Source organism: Amyelois transitella, chromosome 5 (genome assembly GCF_032362555.1).
Source record: "Amyelois transitella isolate CPQ chromosome 5, ilAmyTran1.1, whole genome shotgun sequence".
NCBI classification, from domain to species: domain Eukaryota; kingdom Metazoa; phylum Arthropoda; class Insecta; order Lepidoptera; family Pyralidae; genus Amyelois; species Amyelois transitella.
The window spans coordinates 3,918,070-3,937,006 of NC_083508.1; the positions used below are offsets into that span (position 1 = coordinate 3,918,070).

General features: G+C 33.7%; 2 protein-coding genes across 2 annotated transcripts in view; one reads left to right on the plus strand and one right to left on the minus strand.

The window, feature by feature from the left end:
• The window catches only part of LOC106138894 (adenosine receptor A3), a 55,146-nt gene that overhangs the window by 10,978 nt on the left and 25,231 nt on the right, over positions 1 to 18,937 (minus strand). The window lies entirely within an intron of this gene.
• On the plus strand, positions 1,132 to 1,991 carry LOC132904452 (uncharacterized). Its single transcript, XM_060954941.1, has one exon. It carries the CDS (start codon positions 1,264 to 1,266, stop codon positions 1,858 to 1,860), a length of 597 nt encoding a protein of 198 aa, XP_060810924.1. The 5' UTR covers positions 1,132 to 1,263; the 3' UTR covers positions 1,861 to 1,991.

Below are 18,937 nucleotides of genomic sequence, written 5' to 3' on the forward strand. Positions count from 1 at the left end.
TGACGTGAAGCGATGCAAATGACATTTAAAAAAGAGGTTATATGTTTATTTATTAGCATAGGTATTTTTTACAGAATTTTAAAATAAATTTTTAAAATATTTCCGTGAGTGATAATTTTAAACGCCAATGAACGCCATCTTCATAATAGTACTCGAAAAACTAGAATGGCTCATTCGCGCGGGAAAATATATAAAATCAAAATATTTTCATATAGCTGCTTGACACGTTACCTTTTCTGCTCTTTATGTGAATTAAAATCAAATTTAAGTTCTTTATTTTGAAACTTAGTAAAAATTTATCTCAAATAATGACAGCAATTAGTCCAAAGCTCACTGAGAAAACGACGTCCAACAACCAAAGTTTCCATAAAGAAACTGTAGGCAATTCCAACAGTAATAGGAATAATATAGATTATTCCGAGTTTCACTGAATCTCTTTCTTTGGTAGTCGTTAAACGGAATCAATAAAAAAAATCAAAAGCACTATAAAACTACCGCATTATTAATTTTAAAAGTTGGGTTCCTATCAGGCAAAGACTGCAATAGCCAAAGACAAAATGTGACAGAATTTTTAACGAGAATGGCCTTTTGATATGGCTTATGATTTTAAATTATGACATTATTATATATTGTATTGATATTCTTTTTCGCTGAGCGTGACTACGTAATCGTGTAGCTAGGTCACAGGCAATAACTTGCTTGACCTTTTCATAAGACTTTTTCTGATGCACAGTAAACAATAATAGTTATTTTTTTAATTATTAGCTCATTACCTTTAGTATGCGTGTTTATTATTATTAACAGAAAGGAGAAAAATTCTTATAACTACTTAAAATTAACTTGAAATGCATTTGGTGATAATACTACATAAGTATATATAAACCAAATGAGTAAATTGAGTTTGCTCAAATTTAAATACCAATTAATTATATAAATAATGTTTTAATACAAAATGGGTTGAAAGTAAACATGATTTTTATAATATATATTTTAAACATGAGTTTAAAATACCTAAACCCGATTGCAAAAAAGTTAATTATTGGCAAAGAATAAAACAACCAATAAGTAATGCAATGATAGCATCCGTTCACGTGGCTCAGTGGTGACAACAATGAGTAGTAAATTGCAATTTAATAATCTTTTTCATGCTATAATCACGTTTCGTGAAGCAGTAACTTAGTATTGTCTCATGGGTTCGGCCGCCACGGGAAACGCTCTCGCAATCAGTTCCAATCATGACGCTGCGCAGCCGCAACATTTAAAATGTTGCACACTATAATACTCCTTGTTGCTCTAGTAGAAATCTACGGACAAGCAGCCCCAAGTGTCAAAGAAAAACCGATCAAACCTTACATGTTCCCGATACCTTTTGAACTACCAAACAGAAACGATAAAGCAGATCAGTGCTACATAAGAATAGAAGATGTGGATATTACTGAAACTCTAGTAGTGAAGTGTTATATAGCTCATGATTTCCTTCGAAGCTACATCCATGATTATAATGCTATCAAAATGACTGAAGATGACGTCAACGTCAGTCTGTGGAGCGAGCGGCCGAGAAATCAAGAAGATACCATCCCAAAGATTCCCGAAAATGACTTTAAAGGCGTCAAAGATTGGAAGACGACCACAGTTTTGGATCCTATTACGGGGATGAGGTTGTACGTCACCCAAAAAGCAGACTGCAGACTAGTGATGTACAGCAGAGAAGGCATGTCGAATTACAATGTTGACTGTGCCCCGTTTCTATACTTCGTGAATGACAGAATTAGTGGGAGCGGTGTGTTTTTACAGGGTGAAATTTTGCTGATTGCCATTTGTTTTTTCCTCATATCGATCACAAGTCCGATATCAAATTAGTCATGTGGTTGGTTATTTCTCGTTTTTCCTCGTGAATGATACGTATACATTTGTGATAATATTTTTTAAGTAATTATAGTTATTTTTATGTAAATAACAAGTTATGGAAATAAAGTCCAGTGAGAATTTTGTCTCCGATCTTTCCTTTAAACATTTAGTACATAGTTATAAGAAAAATGTTCTGTTTAAATACTTTTGTTTGATAAGACTTGTAAACCGGCACGACATTAGTTAAGTGAAGGTCGTTAACAACAATTGGTTCCAATTCATCCGTTTCAGACCAATTGAATGAAAAACCATAATAACTTAACACGCTATTACTTTAAATTAGCTAACTCGATACTTATATTTTTTATCTTTGTATCTACCACACAATTTTATTACAAATGTATAGGATTAAATAATCGACATTGATTTATCGCTTTAATAAAGTGATTTTTCTAAGAGATTGAACCTCGAATCAGGAAGATAATACTTTTTATTCTATTTATGTTTGTAATGAGTAAACAAAGTATTACATACTTCATTGTATTTGCAGCAAGTAAATCATTTTTCATTTTTCATACATACATGCATATGATCACGTCTTTATTCCTTACGGGGTAGACAGAGCCAACAGTCTCACAAAGACAGAAAGGCCACGTCCATTATTATTTTCTAGAATAGGCGTAATTTTTTGTTCTGATAATAACTCCTTACAGTGCATCCCTACCCCCATATGGTTCTTGACAAACGTCAAATCTTTAGACCCTGTTGTTTCGGCTGTGCGTTGATATGTCAGTCAGTCAGTTTCACAAAATACGCCTACTATCAAATAAAACCGTACATTCTACAGGTATTGTGGAGTCAGTGGACCAAGATACTCAATGTGATTCGGTTGAGTTGCTTCCCTGTTTGTCGCGAAGGCTGTTGTTCTGCAATTATTTTATCTGTTTCACAGTCCATAGAAAATAATAATGGACCCAACAATTGTTATACGGGTACACCATTTAAGCCGCAATAATAGTAATCCTTTATTACTTATTACAATTTCTACCCATGAAAGTCGTAAAAGGCGACCAAGAAATAGGAAAATAAAATTCTACCTTTAGGCGACAGGCTAGCAATCTATCAATATTTGAATCTCAAGTCCATCATCAAGCCGTACAGCTGAACGTGGCTGCCAGTCTTTAGCAGTCTGTTGGCCAAGTTACGGTTGTAGTACAGTCAGTCAGTCATCATTCTCTTACGTATATGTATCTAACAAAGTGATGCCTGACTGACAGTCTAAAAACGCATAGATGTACAACAGTAACTTCTAGACTTTGCAGGCAGGCAGACATCGAGGTATTGTGCCTTGGGAGGAGTAACGGAGCATCATGAGAACCTCCCGAACATTTCACTGTAACGAGTAATAAACGAGATTTTTTATTATTCACGGACGGACCTGCGTGCTTATACTAGCAAGAAAATAATATAACTACCTCTTTAATAAAACATCAATGATTGACGTTACATATAGCAACATTCTTTAGATAGCTTGTACATACTCGTACCTAACTCGGTCGGAAAGTTTAGGAATTATCCATGCAATGCAAACTGCCAAACTAATATTATAAAAAGAGAATATCTGTATGTTGTTTATAAGGAATAAACTCAAAAACAACTTAGCCCATTTTGATGAAATTTTACATATAAATAGATTACACTCCAGGAAGGCATTAGCTACAATTGTTCCTAGTCATTTTTACGGAAGCAAAGTCATCACAGAAGTATGAATGTGGTATATGAAAATATTTCTTCTGTAATAATGTCTGATATTATCTTAGAAAATGTATGTATGTTATTATTATTTGGAAAAAAAAACATAATATTAGTCAGTACAAATATAGGCTCAGTCAGACGATTCTATTCATCATATAAATAATAATGTACATAAGTCAAATATTTACCTAGTACCCAAAGCAATCCGCCGCAATATACTAGTGGCACGTTCCTTATTATAACCAAGAAATACTTAGTTATTTTACTGTCTACTAGCTTTTGCCTGTGGTTTCGTTTTCAGCCATTGTCGTTTATCGCTAAAACCATCAACCATCAACAAACGGAAGACAGACACAGTTCCTTTTTCTAAAATAAAAATTATAATTAATAGTCCTTCATAAGTGCAATTTCAAGACATTTTAATTATATAGATAAAACGTGTAATGTGCCCAGACTACTAATTATATGTTTGTAGTCATTTTTCATAAAGTCATTATACTTAACTGTACCTATAGCTGAACTTGACCTTTCAGTCTTTTTAAGACTGTTGGCTCTGTCTACCCCGCAAAGGATATATACGTCACTATATGTACGTATGTTTGAAAAACTATGGGTTGCACTCCATTACATATTGTTTTTATGCTGACACTGGATGACAGTCTTACGAATTTGCGATCAGGTCGCAAGTCACGTGAATTAAAAAATTTTGACCGATCACAACACAATAAATGAACAACGCCGCTGAAGGAGTCTTCTGTTTGAAAATTAACTTTAACTTTTTTAAATTACTAAGTAGTTCCGACCGCAAAAATTTTATCTTGGGCTTTGCTTGTGTGAGTTTTACTTACACTTAATCTTTTCGGGAACTTTTAGAAGCCTACGTCGTTAGGATAGAAGTTAGTAATTTTCATTCAATGAAGTTTCCCATTCATATCGTAGGTTTTGGGATTGATACACTACAAACTAAAATCATCGAAAATGAGTCAATATAATTCTTTATCAGTTTTTTGCTGTTATTATTAAGAATTGGGGTAGATTACAAACCATCCATTATCACTTCGTGCTTTATACATAGTTATAGTTTACGTTTGAGATATTTCAACATATTTTATGAATGGTGCAATAAAGGTACTGAAAACCTATTTTTTTTTATTTTATGTGACGTGTGGTTTTCGGCACTTTATATAATAATAGAACCACCTTATATATTTCCATGGATGTCGTAAAAGCTGACTAAGGGATAGGCTTAATTATAAACATGGGATTCCTAACTTGCAACCTGTCACTGAAAACTATACAGCTGAACGTAGCCTTTTAGTCTTTTCACAATTGATGGGTCTACCCAAGGGATGTAAAAGTTACTTTAAATTAATAGATAATAAAAAAGCATTTTGGCGAGCAGCTTCATGATGTTTCGGCAATACGGAGATGAGGTTGTAAAAGAAACTTAAAATATGACCTTAAAATTAGTGTACAATAATTCCCAAGCTAGAAGAATTCTGTGCTTTGGGAATCCGTGCAAAAGGAATGTATGTGTAATATATATTTTATCATACATGCGCCTACGTGACATTATCTGCAAATTTTCTGTACTGTAAGTTGGTTGGCCATAGTCCCGATTGCGTTAGCTTCGTATAGAATAATCCGAGGTCCGTCTGATATTAAGATTGTAGAGTGAGAAATCCGGGTATTTTACACGAAGCAACTTTGGCGATTTCCTGAACTAAGATGCAGATGAAATAACCTTTTCGTCGCTTATTTAAATATACACAGTGAAAACATGAAGTTGTAAACAAAAGTGCTAAGAAACACATACTGCACTAGGCTCCATTAACGCAAAATAATAACACAGCCATAACACCTGTTTACACCCTCGACAATAGAGCAATCCAAAGCAAAAAGATTCTTTTACGCGGAAGCACACTCCCAAAAAAATTATGGTTCTATAAAAGTTATACTGCGTAGTGATAATTGATTAGAGTAAACAGGGAATTCGCGTTGTAACCACCTACGCAATAGTTGCCTGAACACGACTAAATTCACAATTAATTGCTGTCACTTGAGGTGTGTACAATAAGGGAAATCAATTTGCAATCCACGTTTGGTATCTGAACGTGTTGTTGCTATAGCGCTTTACCTAAATGCAAGTTCAAATGATTTTTCAGTTTTAACCTATTTGTGTGAGTTTAGCTGAAATTCAGTATTAATTAAACTGTGCAATTAATGTATCTATGAGAAGAATGGCAATACTTGATTTGATTATAATAAACGCACGCATACTAGGTACGAATATTAAAATATTTACTAAACATACATATATTGCGGCTTTATTACTTAAGGGATTGGCATACCTACTGGTCACAAGGCTCGCAAGGAGATTCAGAGTCAGCGACAGACAAGTTAACTAACCCGCCGCCTGAAAGAAGAATCTCAAGTTCATGAGCCTTCCCTTTAACTTCAAACTGCGTGGGAAGTTTGAAATCTCTAGATTAAAAAGTGTGAGTAATGCACTCTCTTTAAAAATGACTTTGGAAAATATATAGTTTGTTTGATTATAAACTTTTTCGGAAAAGTTTGGTCACCTACATCGCCGCGAGCGTTAAGAAATTAGTAATTTTCATTCAAATAAATCCACACTATTTTATTCGCTACCAGTCAATACGAATGCATTACACTATAACAATTGAGACGTATCGACACCGACGGACAGACGATCTAGAGATTTGAAAGGTATGTAGATACGTTCCTTATGTAGTCTAGGGGTGCACTAAGAGAGGATTTCCCAGAATTCTTTATTTCTTTACATTACGCGAGTGAACCCGAGGGCTTACCTACTCTTATATTTAAATAAGCAGTAACTAATAAAATTTACTGCCGCAAAACGAGCTGCATTACGTTGACGGGGAAATTCACCATTCTTTTTGCCATGGTGCGACCACGCCTAGTAATTAACTTAACCTTGGAATACTGAATAATTTTAATCCTTATTTGCTACAGCGTTTACGACGTTATTAAAATGATGTTGTACTTATTATAAGCATTTTATATAATAATACATTTTAGTTAAAAACAACTTTCAATCTGTAGTTTTGACTTATATTTTCATTCAAACACACAAAATTTATAGAATTGAAATGCAAATAGTGACAGGTTGCTAGCCCATCGCCTAAAAAAGAATCCCAAGTTTGTAAGCCCATCGCTTAGTCGCCTTTTACGACATCCATGGGAAAGGGATGGAGTGGTCCTATTCTTTTTTGTATTGGTGCCGGGAACCACACGGCACGAAGACCAAATGATTAGCAAAACCATTATACTTTAAACGGTTACACGCAAAGCTGAGAGAGGGTGTAATATTAGTCGTCTGTCGTTGATAGGAAAAATAATAAGTATATGTTTTTACTGAAAGTAAAAAGTAACCAGCGTTCGATCAGAATCTGTATGAATAGTCAATCAAATGCGCAATCAGTGGCATTTGTTTTCCAAAGTTACGCAGCTAGAACTTGTGAATGATGATGATTTATTGGTCTCTGTACTTTACAAATAAGATCTTGGACATTTATAGCTATGTATCTTAATTCATATTTGATCAAATACAGTAAACAAAATAGGTTACAAATGAGAGTGATTTATTTTTTAAGATTGGATGAGAAAATACATATTATCTGTAATTAAAAATAAACCAACTTCTGCTGTAAACATTTTTTAAAATATTATAATATATATAATATGTTAGAAATATTATACTAGCGTTCGCCCGCGGTCTGCCTTGTCTGCTTGAAATACATACACTATGTCTATGTCCTTTTCAATACTCCACAATATCGGTTATGGTATCGAGGTAGTCTATGCCTACCACCCCTCCGGGAAAGAGGCGTGATTTTATGTATGTATGTATATGTATCGGTTATTGACGTCAAATACGGACAAACAAGCACACCTCCACATTTATTATATTAGCATGAAAGTTTGTACATAGGCTCACTGATCGACACTAATGAGCGTAAAAAATTGGGGCATGGAAATGAAAAATAAAAGTATTTGATGCGTTAAACTCGCGTGCAAAAGCTAGTTAAACTGGTAAACAATATTGATTGTGTCTAACGATAGCCTTAATAATAATGCAGGGCCTTATGAAATATGATTCGCCTGTCGTCGGAACTCGCCCTTCGTCCGCTCAACAAGGGTCATGTTCCGGGATATTGCAACTTTCGCCCTTGAGCCTTGACCTTGAAAAGGCAAAACCTGCCGAAAATATTTTGTAGTACTGATATTTTAAGTATTAATTATTTTATTAAAGAGTTATTTATATTTTTTATATATCTATATATATAAAACTCTTCCGTTACTGAGTGACTGACTGACAGACAACGCACAGTCGAAACTACTGGTCGTAGACAGCTGAAATTTGGAATGTAGGTTCCTTGGGATATGTAGGGGAGCACTAAGAAAGGATTTTTGGAAATTCAACCCCCAAGGGGGGGAAAAGGGGTAAAAACGTTTCTATGAAAAATCTTATTCCTTGGGTTTATAAACTTGAAACTTGGCATGAACACGTACATAGGCAAGTAAATATGTTTGACATTATAAGTTTTTTCAAACTACCCTCCAATCGTGATTTAGGGGGTGCGATTGGGTGACTGATTTATTAACGCAAAGCCGAAACCGCTCGGTATAGGAGTCTGAGATTTTGAACAGAGGTTCCTTTAGTAACATAAGTGAGCACTAAGAAGGGATTTTTGAAATGTCAACCCCCAAGGGATACGGGATAAACTGAGCCGGGGCTGCGGGAAAGTTCTAACGAGATACCGTGGCCCCGGAACGCAAAGGGCAACTGAAGGAACGAGGTGGGTTTTAGTCAGTAAAAGTCTGACACTCCCTTCCGTTCCACCCAGAGCGGGAGAGGTCATTTGATGATTTCCCATCCTTAAAAAAAAAGACTTTGTATGACAACTTTCGGTCGTCTCTTTAACATACATAATAACATACATAATTATGTACATACATGCATAACATTAATAACATCACGCCTTTAAATCCCTATTTTGTGTTAACACTACCCATACAAACAGCTACGAAATTTGTCCGCATCCATTTTCACCTAAATTCTTAACGTTAATGAGATTTACTTTTTATTATCAGGTTAACCTAATAGCCTCACATGTACGTATAACTTCGTAAGAATTTTCTTTCAACTCCTAACCGTTGAGGAGTTGTACCTTCCATCATCAGCTCATTCACATGGGATGATGACTATCAGACGCAAATACTTAAACAGATCTATGAAATTGTCAAAAACGTAATTGCCTGTAAATTTGAGGTTTGCCCTTGATTTCCCTGGAATACCATCATCAGATCCTGACTAGGTAACAACGGGACCAACTTGAAAGTATACTCTACCGAACAAAAAAAGAATCACGTAAATCGGTCCATAAATCTCGGCGTAATCGGTATGCATAAATAAAACACCCGAATTTTATTTTCTATTAACTATCACGAGTTGTCTCGATGCTCGATAGATGGCGTTAGCATCGAGATAGATCGCGCTATGGTTTCGTTACCGTCATTTAGCTAGGTAGCGTAAAATATTTTAAATTATCGTGTAATTTTAGCAGCGCCCCTAGCGGACATACGCGAAACTACATATTACACACTACAAATATTTTGATTTGAAATTATTATTCGTTTGATTCATTAACTTTTAACTTGACTTATTTTACACTCTATTTCAGTTAATTTTTGATTTGTTGATTAGATTTGATATTTTTGATAGTGATAGGTGTCGAAGTGCGAGAAGTCTTAAATATTGGTTAGTAAAAAATACGTATCAGTTGCGGAAAGCAGGATGGCACTAAATAGGATGGGATGGGACAGGATAGGACTGGACGGGGCAGGACGGGACACAACAGGTTGGGACGGGACGGAACAGAACGAGAAGAGACAAGACGGGAGAAGCCATATGAATTTAAACCAAATATTATTATAAACATAAAACAGCCCCGCACGATACGGGATAAAAAAATGGGTGAAATTTTATGGCGTATCCTTATAATATAAATACATTTGCGCGGGCGAAGCCGCGGGCAAAAGCTAGTTATATATATTTTTTGCCAGTTCGGATTATAAGCCGTTTGGCAAAAACTATTCATACACGATTTTTATTTAGATTTGTGTGATGTTATTACTATTTAATAGAAAAAATAACTTTTATAATTTGTTCAGATAAGATAGTCAATGTCCAAGAAAAACTATGAAACTTCGTTCAGGTAAATTTATTACAAGATAGCTACAAATCAGTCTTGTTAGCAATTCAACGTTATCGTGCGACTGACCTCGCGCTCGCTTTGTTAAATAATGTGGACTTATCGTAAAATTGCCTTTGAATAGCTTGAAAACGGATAAAAATATACCAGGAAAACGGTGATTGACATCAGTCTACGCAGAACAGTTACTACAGTAACAGTAACGTTTGGGAACCCATGGAAACAATACTTTTTCTCAAACACAAATGCATCCTTTTTCAGTAACGTGTATGCGAAATTATTAGAAGATTTCGTTAATTTGATAAACCGTTTAGAGCTGACAAACAAATAGGTACGTGTACCCAAACATTGATTTGCCGAAGAAAATATTCGGTTTGGACGTACTAAGCTGTAGTAAGTAAAAAAAAATATTTATTCTTCTATATATTTATTACTAACTAGCCTTATAATTTTAATAGAAAGTTTCACGCCAGAGCTTCACTTAACTTCACTGAAGGAACCTTTTTATCGAAATACCTTCATAAATATGTATGAGGATAGTTTCCGCCAAACCCTTGACAAATCTTATCTTGCGCCCTTAAAACTACGCTGATTTAAACCGGAAGGCTTTGATTGGTGTTCAACAGTGTACTTTGATGTAACTTTTAAGCCCAAAAGAAAAAGTAATATAAATGTAAGTGAAAAGATGTTTGTCCTGAAACATATTATTCCAATTTGAATGTGGTTTTATCAGATGTACATACATACACTACACATGGCTTCATGATATAATTGAAATTCAAAAAGTAACAGGTTGGTAGCCCGTTAACCACAAGAGGAATCCTAAGTTTATAAGTCTATCTCTTAATCACCTTTTACGACATCTATGACCAAACATCAAAACTTTTTTCCGGGTCAACCTTTTTTCATTTTAAAGCGAACGAAGACGCGGGTAACTGCTGTAAAAATTGTAAGAAGACAAACTTACTACAGTCAAAGTTGTTAATATACTTCTTTATTTATGTCACGTGGCTCTTCTACACACTCACGAAATTGTTCCTAGCAAAATAGGTGTAATAAACTATACGACCAAATAGTGTTTCAACTAAGCCATAAAGGTAAGTGACTAGTTACGTGTCCGGTACACGGTCACTAAAATAGTACCTACTCTCTAAAATAAAAAGGGTATACCTTCAGAGTACGATTTCGGTAATAGGGGTTTACAATGCATAGTAATTCGATTTAATTTTGCGTTTTGAAAAGGCTGCGTTTCATTATGTTTCGAAAAAAATGTGGGGCTTTACTAACTTTCGTCCGCGGCTTAGCCCGAGCGAAAATTACCCTATGTCCTTTTCCGTACACCACACCAACTACACACACTTCTACAATATTTTCGAAGACATGAATGTCTTTCGAAAACATGAATCATACAAACATCCATTTCAGTGAAATACTGAATATGCAAACATAATATTTTTACTGTTTTATAATATACATAATATATATACGTGTAAGAATATGCTCGTAACGTTATTTTCGCATTCACTATGGAAACTATCATTCCACAAGGAAGCACACAAATAAACATTTGTCAGCTGAAAATTCGATTTGGAATACTGTATGATGAAACAAAGGGAAGCTTACCAATCATCATTCCGAGACGGGTGGTGTCTCTGCCTGAACTCCAATATCTTCATAGCATGCAAGGATTATTAGAAACGAAATAGGAGCTTGAATGTGGACGATGACAAATAAAGTACCATGAAGAGATCGTGGCAAGTGGCAAGATGTAGTCTATGCCTTACCCCGAAGGAAAGCAGCGTGATCATAATGTTTATAAAAATAAAGGACTTCAATATCACCATTATATCAACCTTAGAAATGTGAAAAGATTATAGACATACATACAAGTACATCCTACTAATAAAATAATTGCGAAAATTAGTAGGGATGTGGGGATGTGTGGATGTATGCATGCCCTTATTACGCAAAAAACGAACACGTCTAGTAGAGACTTTTGTACACGGGTAGAACATTATTGTTACCTGAAATAACAAAGTACTTTTTATACCGGAATTCCCACGGGAGCGGAGTCTCAAGGCGCAGCTAGTATACATATGTATATGCTCACTCACTCGCCGGATGAGACTTAGCAAACAAACCATGGTATTTAGACATTCAAACCCGGTCGAAGTAAACATGAACTTGTGATCCTGCCAAATTGGTTAACTTCGTTGCAGACAATTTCACTCATGTACGAATGTAAACAAGGAAATGAAATTAATCTTGGCGTAAACAAAGATTAATTTTATGATATTGGGCTTAGGTAATAGTGTAAGTTAATTTAAGTTTTATTAAGATGATTAGAGTTTATCGTAATATAGAAATTTCGCGCGTTGTAAGTCACACAGCTTTTTGGGTAGCAAGTATAAAACCGTCAAATTTGTTAAGGACTTAAGATCTGTAGACTAGACTATCCTTATCATATAAAGACTATATATATCATAAAAATATTTACAGTGTAAAAAAATCATAAATCCCAAACAAACGTGAATTCTTTTTAAATATAAAAATTATAATTGCTCGTAAGTCTAGGGGCGTGCGTTATTTTTTATCCGACGTTGTAAATCTGAATTCAAACGTTCAAAATTTATAATTTAGCCAAAATATAAAAATGTCCCAATATTGAGTACCGTTTGTACAAATATTCTGAAAACAAATAGCATTGTAGACACGTCTTTTGACAAATAATGTAATTGGATGATAATTTATACTGGTAATATAAATAATGAACGCAATAAATCACTGCATATAAACGGGAATTATAAAAAGAAATAGCATATTAGTTGGATTTATACTCGAACCTATTTATTTTCACCGTGACCAAATAATATTTCAGACAAGCTTCTAGCACTGACTTTGTTCTCTCTCATGTTTTAGTGTTTCCAGTCTAAAGCGTCTTTAGTTTTAAATCCTGGGACTTACTTATGTGGAAAAATCCATCCTTGGCAATTGTTGTATTGTTTTCTCATTTATTTTTACTTTTTTGTGAAACTTGTAGTTTTTTCTTGGATATTAATGCGAAAATACAATAAACGAAACTGATAACTATCTTTTTTGCATTTTAAATTTTTATTTTATTTTCTCGACCTCCGAGTCGGTTTCTTATTGAATTCCCGTATTGATGCTTCCTCCCGTATTGATCAGGAAGAGGGAGATTCGACTTCCCCTTCAATAAAAATACTGTCCCCTAAAACTTTACTCAACAAAGCGACTGTGTGTAGTGCTGTTTGTTATTTTCTTATATTTTTAATTAAAATGTTAGAGGATTATATATATTTCACATAACTGATAGTAACTATTACATCTGATTTATTTATTCAAGGTAAAAATGAATGGCCACCAGTCCGTAGGAGTTTATGACAAGCGCGCTCTCGTAAAAGCGTCGTCGCCGTTTGATGCGACAAAACTGATGTTAGCACACTCGTTTTGTGTGTTTCCTGTATTTTTTATTTGTATGTTTTATTAATTTTATACATGGGGTTTCAAAACAGCTTCTGTTCTTCTGATTCTTATTTTGGTATCATTATTTTTTCATCCAAAATTTAATTTCAACTAGTTCAAATATGTGACATGGTACGCGCGACGCCATTTTAAAGTCGCAAAATCTTTTTGTAATCTTATTATTTCCGAATTCTATGGTTGTAATAAATACCTTTACGAGTGAACATTGACACTTTACTCCTTAACACATACATACTCATATCTCGTCTTTATCCATTTCGGGAAAACATACTAATACTAAGTCACAATCCATCTAGCTAATCATGGCTTAATCGAGATTCAAAGATAGAACATTTGTATAATGTCGTTTACCACAATTAATATCAGTATAAATAAATTTACAGGTAGTAAAAATAGTCCGAAACCATTTAATTTTTATCTGTGACAGCCATAGAGTACCTACGCTTGTGAAGAAAGGGCTTTTTTATGGGTTCTTGACGTCAATCAGGTTACATCATCATGTATGTATGTATATCCATACGTCCATACATATAATCACGTCTTTATCCCTTATGGGGTAGACGGAGCCAACAGTCTCGACAAGACTAATGGCCACACTCAGATGTATGTTCATAAATATGTTTAATTCTCTTTCACGCAAAACCCACATATTTGATTTGGGTGAAACTACAGAAAATAGCTATATACACTACATATACAATCATACAAATCGGAATAATATAAGACTATTCGATTTCCATGGCTACAATTTACAAGCTAGCAAATTTTTGAGATCGTAGGCGGTCGAATTATTAAGATGGACTAAGATGCGTGTGAGGGCACAAGTTTAAAATCCTACCTAGGCCATGTACCAATAGTATGATTGCTAACCTATGCTCTTACAGTGAGAGATAACATTGTGAGGAAACATGCACATTCAACATTAAAAAAACGCTTGCCCTTCTTACTGAACAGTTTGCCGGCAGACATTAGATCTATATGTGGGACCAATGCATCAATTAAAAAAACTCAAAAAAAAAAATTACTTCTCAATTTCTATAGAAGTATGTAAACCTAAAACTAAATTGTTACCTGCACGTTATAGATATATAGTTTTATTTGTTGTGTTAAATTAGTAACTTTAAATGAGACTGACCGCAGTCAAACTGTGAGAATAAATAAATGAATGTTGTGTAATAAATAAATAAATAAAATAAGCAACTGAATGGTGTAATCATGATCCAATATCAAAATGTCAATTTGTCAAAACAATACCCAACACTTGCGGCCAAAGGAAAAAGTTACAATGACTAAAGTTGCCCTAACTACTTAGCTGTAGTTGTTGGTTTGTTGCAATTTCTTGGAGCCAAACCAAGTTCCAACCGGGTTATAAGACTAACAATATGACAACTTATGTATCTATAATCAATATACAAAGTTATAACTATACATACATATCTTTGAGTAATAAAGACTCAAGCGGTGCAAGTGAAATATGGAAGCTATTATTCGGTATTCGGTGCCGTGTGGTTCTCGGCACCATTAGAAAAAAGAATAGAACCACTCCATCTCTTTCCCATTGATTTTGTAAAAGGCGACTGAGGGATAGGCTTATAAACTTGAGATTCTTCTTGTAAGCGTCAGGCTAGCAACCTGTCACTATTTGAATCTCAATTCTATCATTAAAGCAAACAGATGAACGTGGCCCATCAGTCTTTTTAAGACTGTTGGCTCTGTCTACCCCGCAAGGGATATAGACGAGATTGTATGAATATATACATATGTATGTATTATTCGGTACATACATATGTAGCTTAATTATTTTTCAAGTTTTGTCCATTCCACTGGTCACGATTCTTGCATACTTCTTTCGCTTCATCGCATTCAAAACTCTTCATAAAAGCTCATTGTCTTCTTATAACTGAACAATTAATAAAAAAATACTTGTGTTGACATACACATACATATATATACTTATTGTTTGGGAACAGATTATAATAACAACAGCTGTACATTAGCCATTTTACGAAAGAGGGTCAGTAATTAAGAATTCCTCCCAAGCCTCCGGCCTCAGAGGGAATTGAAACAAAACGTGCCTGAAAGAACTCTAAGAAGCCACTTACAAAGAGCCAGTGTAATACTTCAATAAAGGAAAGTAGCACAGTTTTATCGGTCGTGCGGGAAAACTTCGGTTTTTTTTTATAATTATTGTAAAGTTCATTTTTTTGCGTTTTAGCTGCTATAAAGATATTTCAAATTATTCCGACAATATTTTACCGTAAAAAGATGTAATCATATGGACATGAAATGTTAAGTTTATTTATTTTAATAGTCAATTTTTTTTTACCATATTTATAAAAATTACCTATACTTTTTTTTTAATATTACTTAACTGATCAATAGACAATCGTTACAAATATGATCTCACCAACTACGTACTTAAATCTTGTTTACACCGTAGGAAAACTGTGACGCCATTGTTTTGAATATTTCGAATTTAAACACACGAACACTCCATTAAAATTTTATTATGTCATCAAATAAATGGACGCCGTTAATCATATCTGCGATTTGATTATGAAGTTAACACCAACTGCTGAAAGTATTATATGAATACAGTTTATCACTGACATCCCACATAACAAATATCTTATATCTTTAGACAAGCGTTTAGAAATTAATCTTTTCGTACAAAACCCGTTTCTTTTTTATATATTATGGATTAAGATAAAATTTTCTCAATTTACATATATTTATTTTATAATAAATTCAAATTCAAATTCAAAATTTTTATTCATTATTATAGGATATTATTATATCGCTTAATAATTGTCGTATGGTTTAACAACTTGGTTGACGTCAAATAAATTACTTAAAAACTAAGTTTACTGCCGCTTCCAAGGCGTCAGTGCAGAAGAAGCGGTAACAAACTGCACTGCAGCATTTTCATCAACAACGTCAACTTCACAATATTAAATTATACTTAGAATAGAATGTGGACGGGAGAATACATTGTTCACGGATACGTTCAATACAATTGGTATCTGCAATAAAAACTATAATTTTAATTTTTTATGTTTTTAGGTACTAACGGTCTAAGATATAGATGATCCCCTTTGGTAAAATTACTTGAATTTCTTTGTAAGAAGGCTTAACTCAATACACTTAGAATAATTTCTGTGTACGTTTCTAGTAGACAACACCTTATGTGCATTCAACTACAAGTTAACCATGTGCATACCCCTTACATTATTTATAACACATTTATTCACACAGGGTGGGTCTAGATTTCGCATGCAGGTTTATCTTGTCTAAAGGTGCATAAACAAAGAAACGGAAAGTAAAAAGAAAACGGAAATTAGCAAGATCCGTCGTTTTACGCGAGTAAAACCACGGTCGTAATCTAGTATTACAAATTGAAAAGAATGATTAACGCCTTTCGTGAGGTAAATTTTATATACTTTTCTTCATACTGAAAACAACTATTTCTACGCATACTTATCCTAGAAAGGAAAATAAAATGTAACGAGCATTTAAATGTCAACCATAATATTATGTTCACCTTATGAAATGATACATAAGTAATTAAGTACGGACATATACGGACGGACGGACGGTTTGACTACAACACACAATAAAAGGTACGATTTTTTCTACAAATATATAACACGACTCTATACGTTATACACAAAGCCATTAGCCTAGAAAAAAGATCATGTTCAACTAAATGTTTGCTTCTATAAACAACATTCGATAAAAGATTTAAATATAATATAACCTTAACATGAAATGAACTGACTTGGAGACCGTTCAAAATTAATTACTTTTCGAAAAAATGCAAATCTAGCAGATAGAAATCTTGGGTTACCTTTACGCCGTAAACCCGTGTCTACCTTGAAGGTAACTTCAAATAAACGACGACATAACTGTAGCAGGCCGACAAGACAAATTGATCTTATTATGCGGCGGTGTACTGTGTACAATTGTAAGCACAATGATAAAGAGAAAAGACAAAAGTAGTTCATTAATCTCTCGAGATTTCTCGTCAGGGGGATGATGATGCAATTGATCCCTCCATAATTGAATTTGAAAGATACACTTGTAGGAAATAAAAAAATCAGCTACAAAAGAATACAGGTTTTTCGCAAATTCCACGGGATCTGTAATTTTTATCGGTATAAAAATTACCCTCTGTTCTCCTCCAGACTCTTAATAATATAATTTTATAAACGCAAAATTTCAAGAAGATTGGTTTAATAGATAATGCTTGAAGAGAAAACAAACTATTTTTGCATTTATACTATAAGTATAAATAGGCAAATACAAATCGAAAATTTAGATAGCAAATACATCTAAATTAAAAAAACATATTGCACAACTTGGTATATACTCTTTATTACACTGTATAGATGTATTGGAATGCATGGTACTGTTAAGATTAAGCCATTTTTAGCTTGCATTTGCTAAGTCTACATCACATCTGCATTTGCGGATCCAATCCGAACAGATGATCAAATAAAAAGAAATTGGTAAAAACTCGAAAGAACAAATTTTACAAATCATCGGCGTTGGATTTATTTTTATTCAGTCACCTTGTGATTTTGCTTTTAATGTCTAACACAATTTAAACACATCCATTTAGTAGCAGCTGCGCTATTCCATCTTGATGAAGAACTTCAAACATAACATGTTATAAAGAATATTAAAACTAAAAAAAATGTGTCCTTCTTTCGACATTGATAGGAAATGTACCTACATAAAGCTTTCGACGCAGTTGTTTTGAATCGAAGTTGAAATATACTGAAAATTGGATCAATATTATGATGTTACAAATAAGGAAAAGAGGAAAAAGCGGTTGAATAAAATATTCATTTTATTTTTGCATCACCTCAATGAATGATAACGAACCATTTCCTCTTTCCTATTGAATGTGTCTTGTTACCATATGTAGGCATACCTACGTTGACAAAATAAAACAGCATTAAGGAACCTAAAAAGTCATATTGTGTTTTGTTTTGTGCGTCACTTTTCATATTTGGGTTTTTGTTAACGAAATCCTTTGAACAAGCCTTCGTGTATTCGTGTTTATTAAAAGTGAACAACAGTATAAGCTTTTCTCTGACATTAATTTTTTTTGACACTTTATTGTGAACCTTCAATTGTGTTGAGAGTGAAGTTTCAATCATTTACGAAGTGAACGAACTTTACTTACTCTTCTATTTTACGTACACTTTTTTTTTTTAATTTGAATAAAACATAATTAAATTACTTCACTAGGTGGACTCATCGACATTTGTAACACACGAAGACTTATTCACACTCACATATGTTTTAATAATAGGTACAAAAAGAAATAAAAAATGGTGTTATTACACTTAACTCTCAAAACATGATTTCATTTTAAAGCTATTATTAGGCTCAGAAATCGCTTTAAAAGGGCTTCATAAACAAGGAAACCATTAAAAAGGGATAATTAATATTTTGGTCGCTTGTTTTTGTTCTAATTTATGGCGACTTGACATATTTTTTCTTATGAAATTTATTGCCTTTGATTATTATTTTGATCTAGGTTAACATTTTTTAATTAGCTT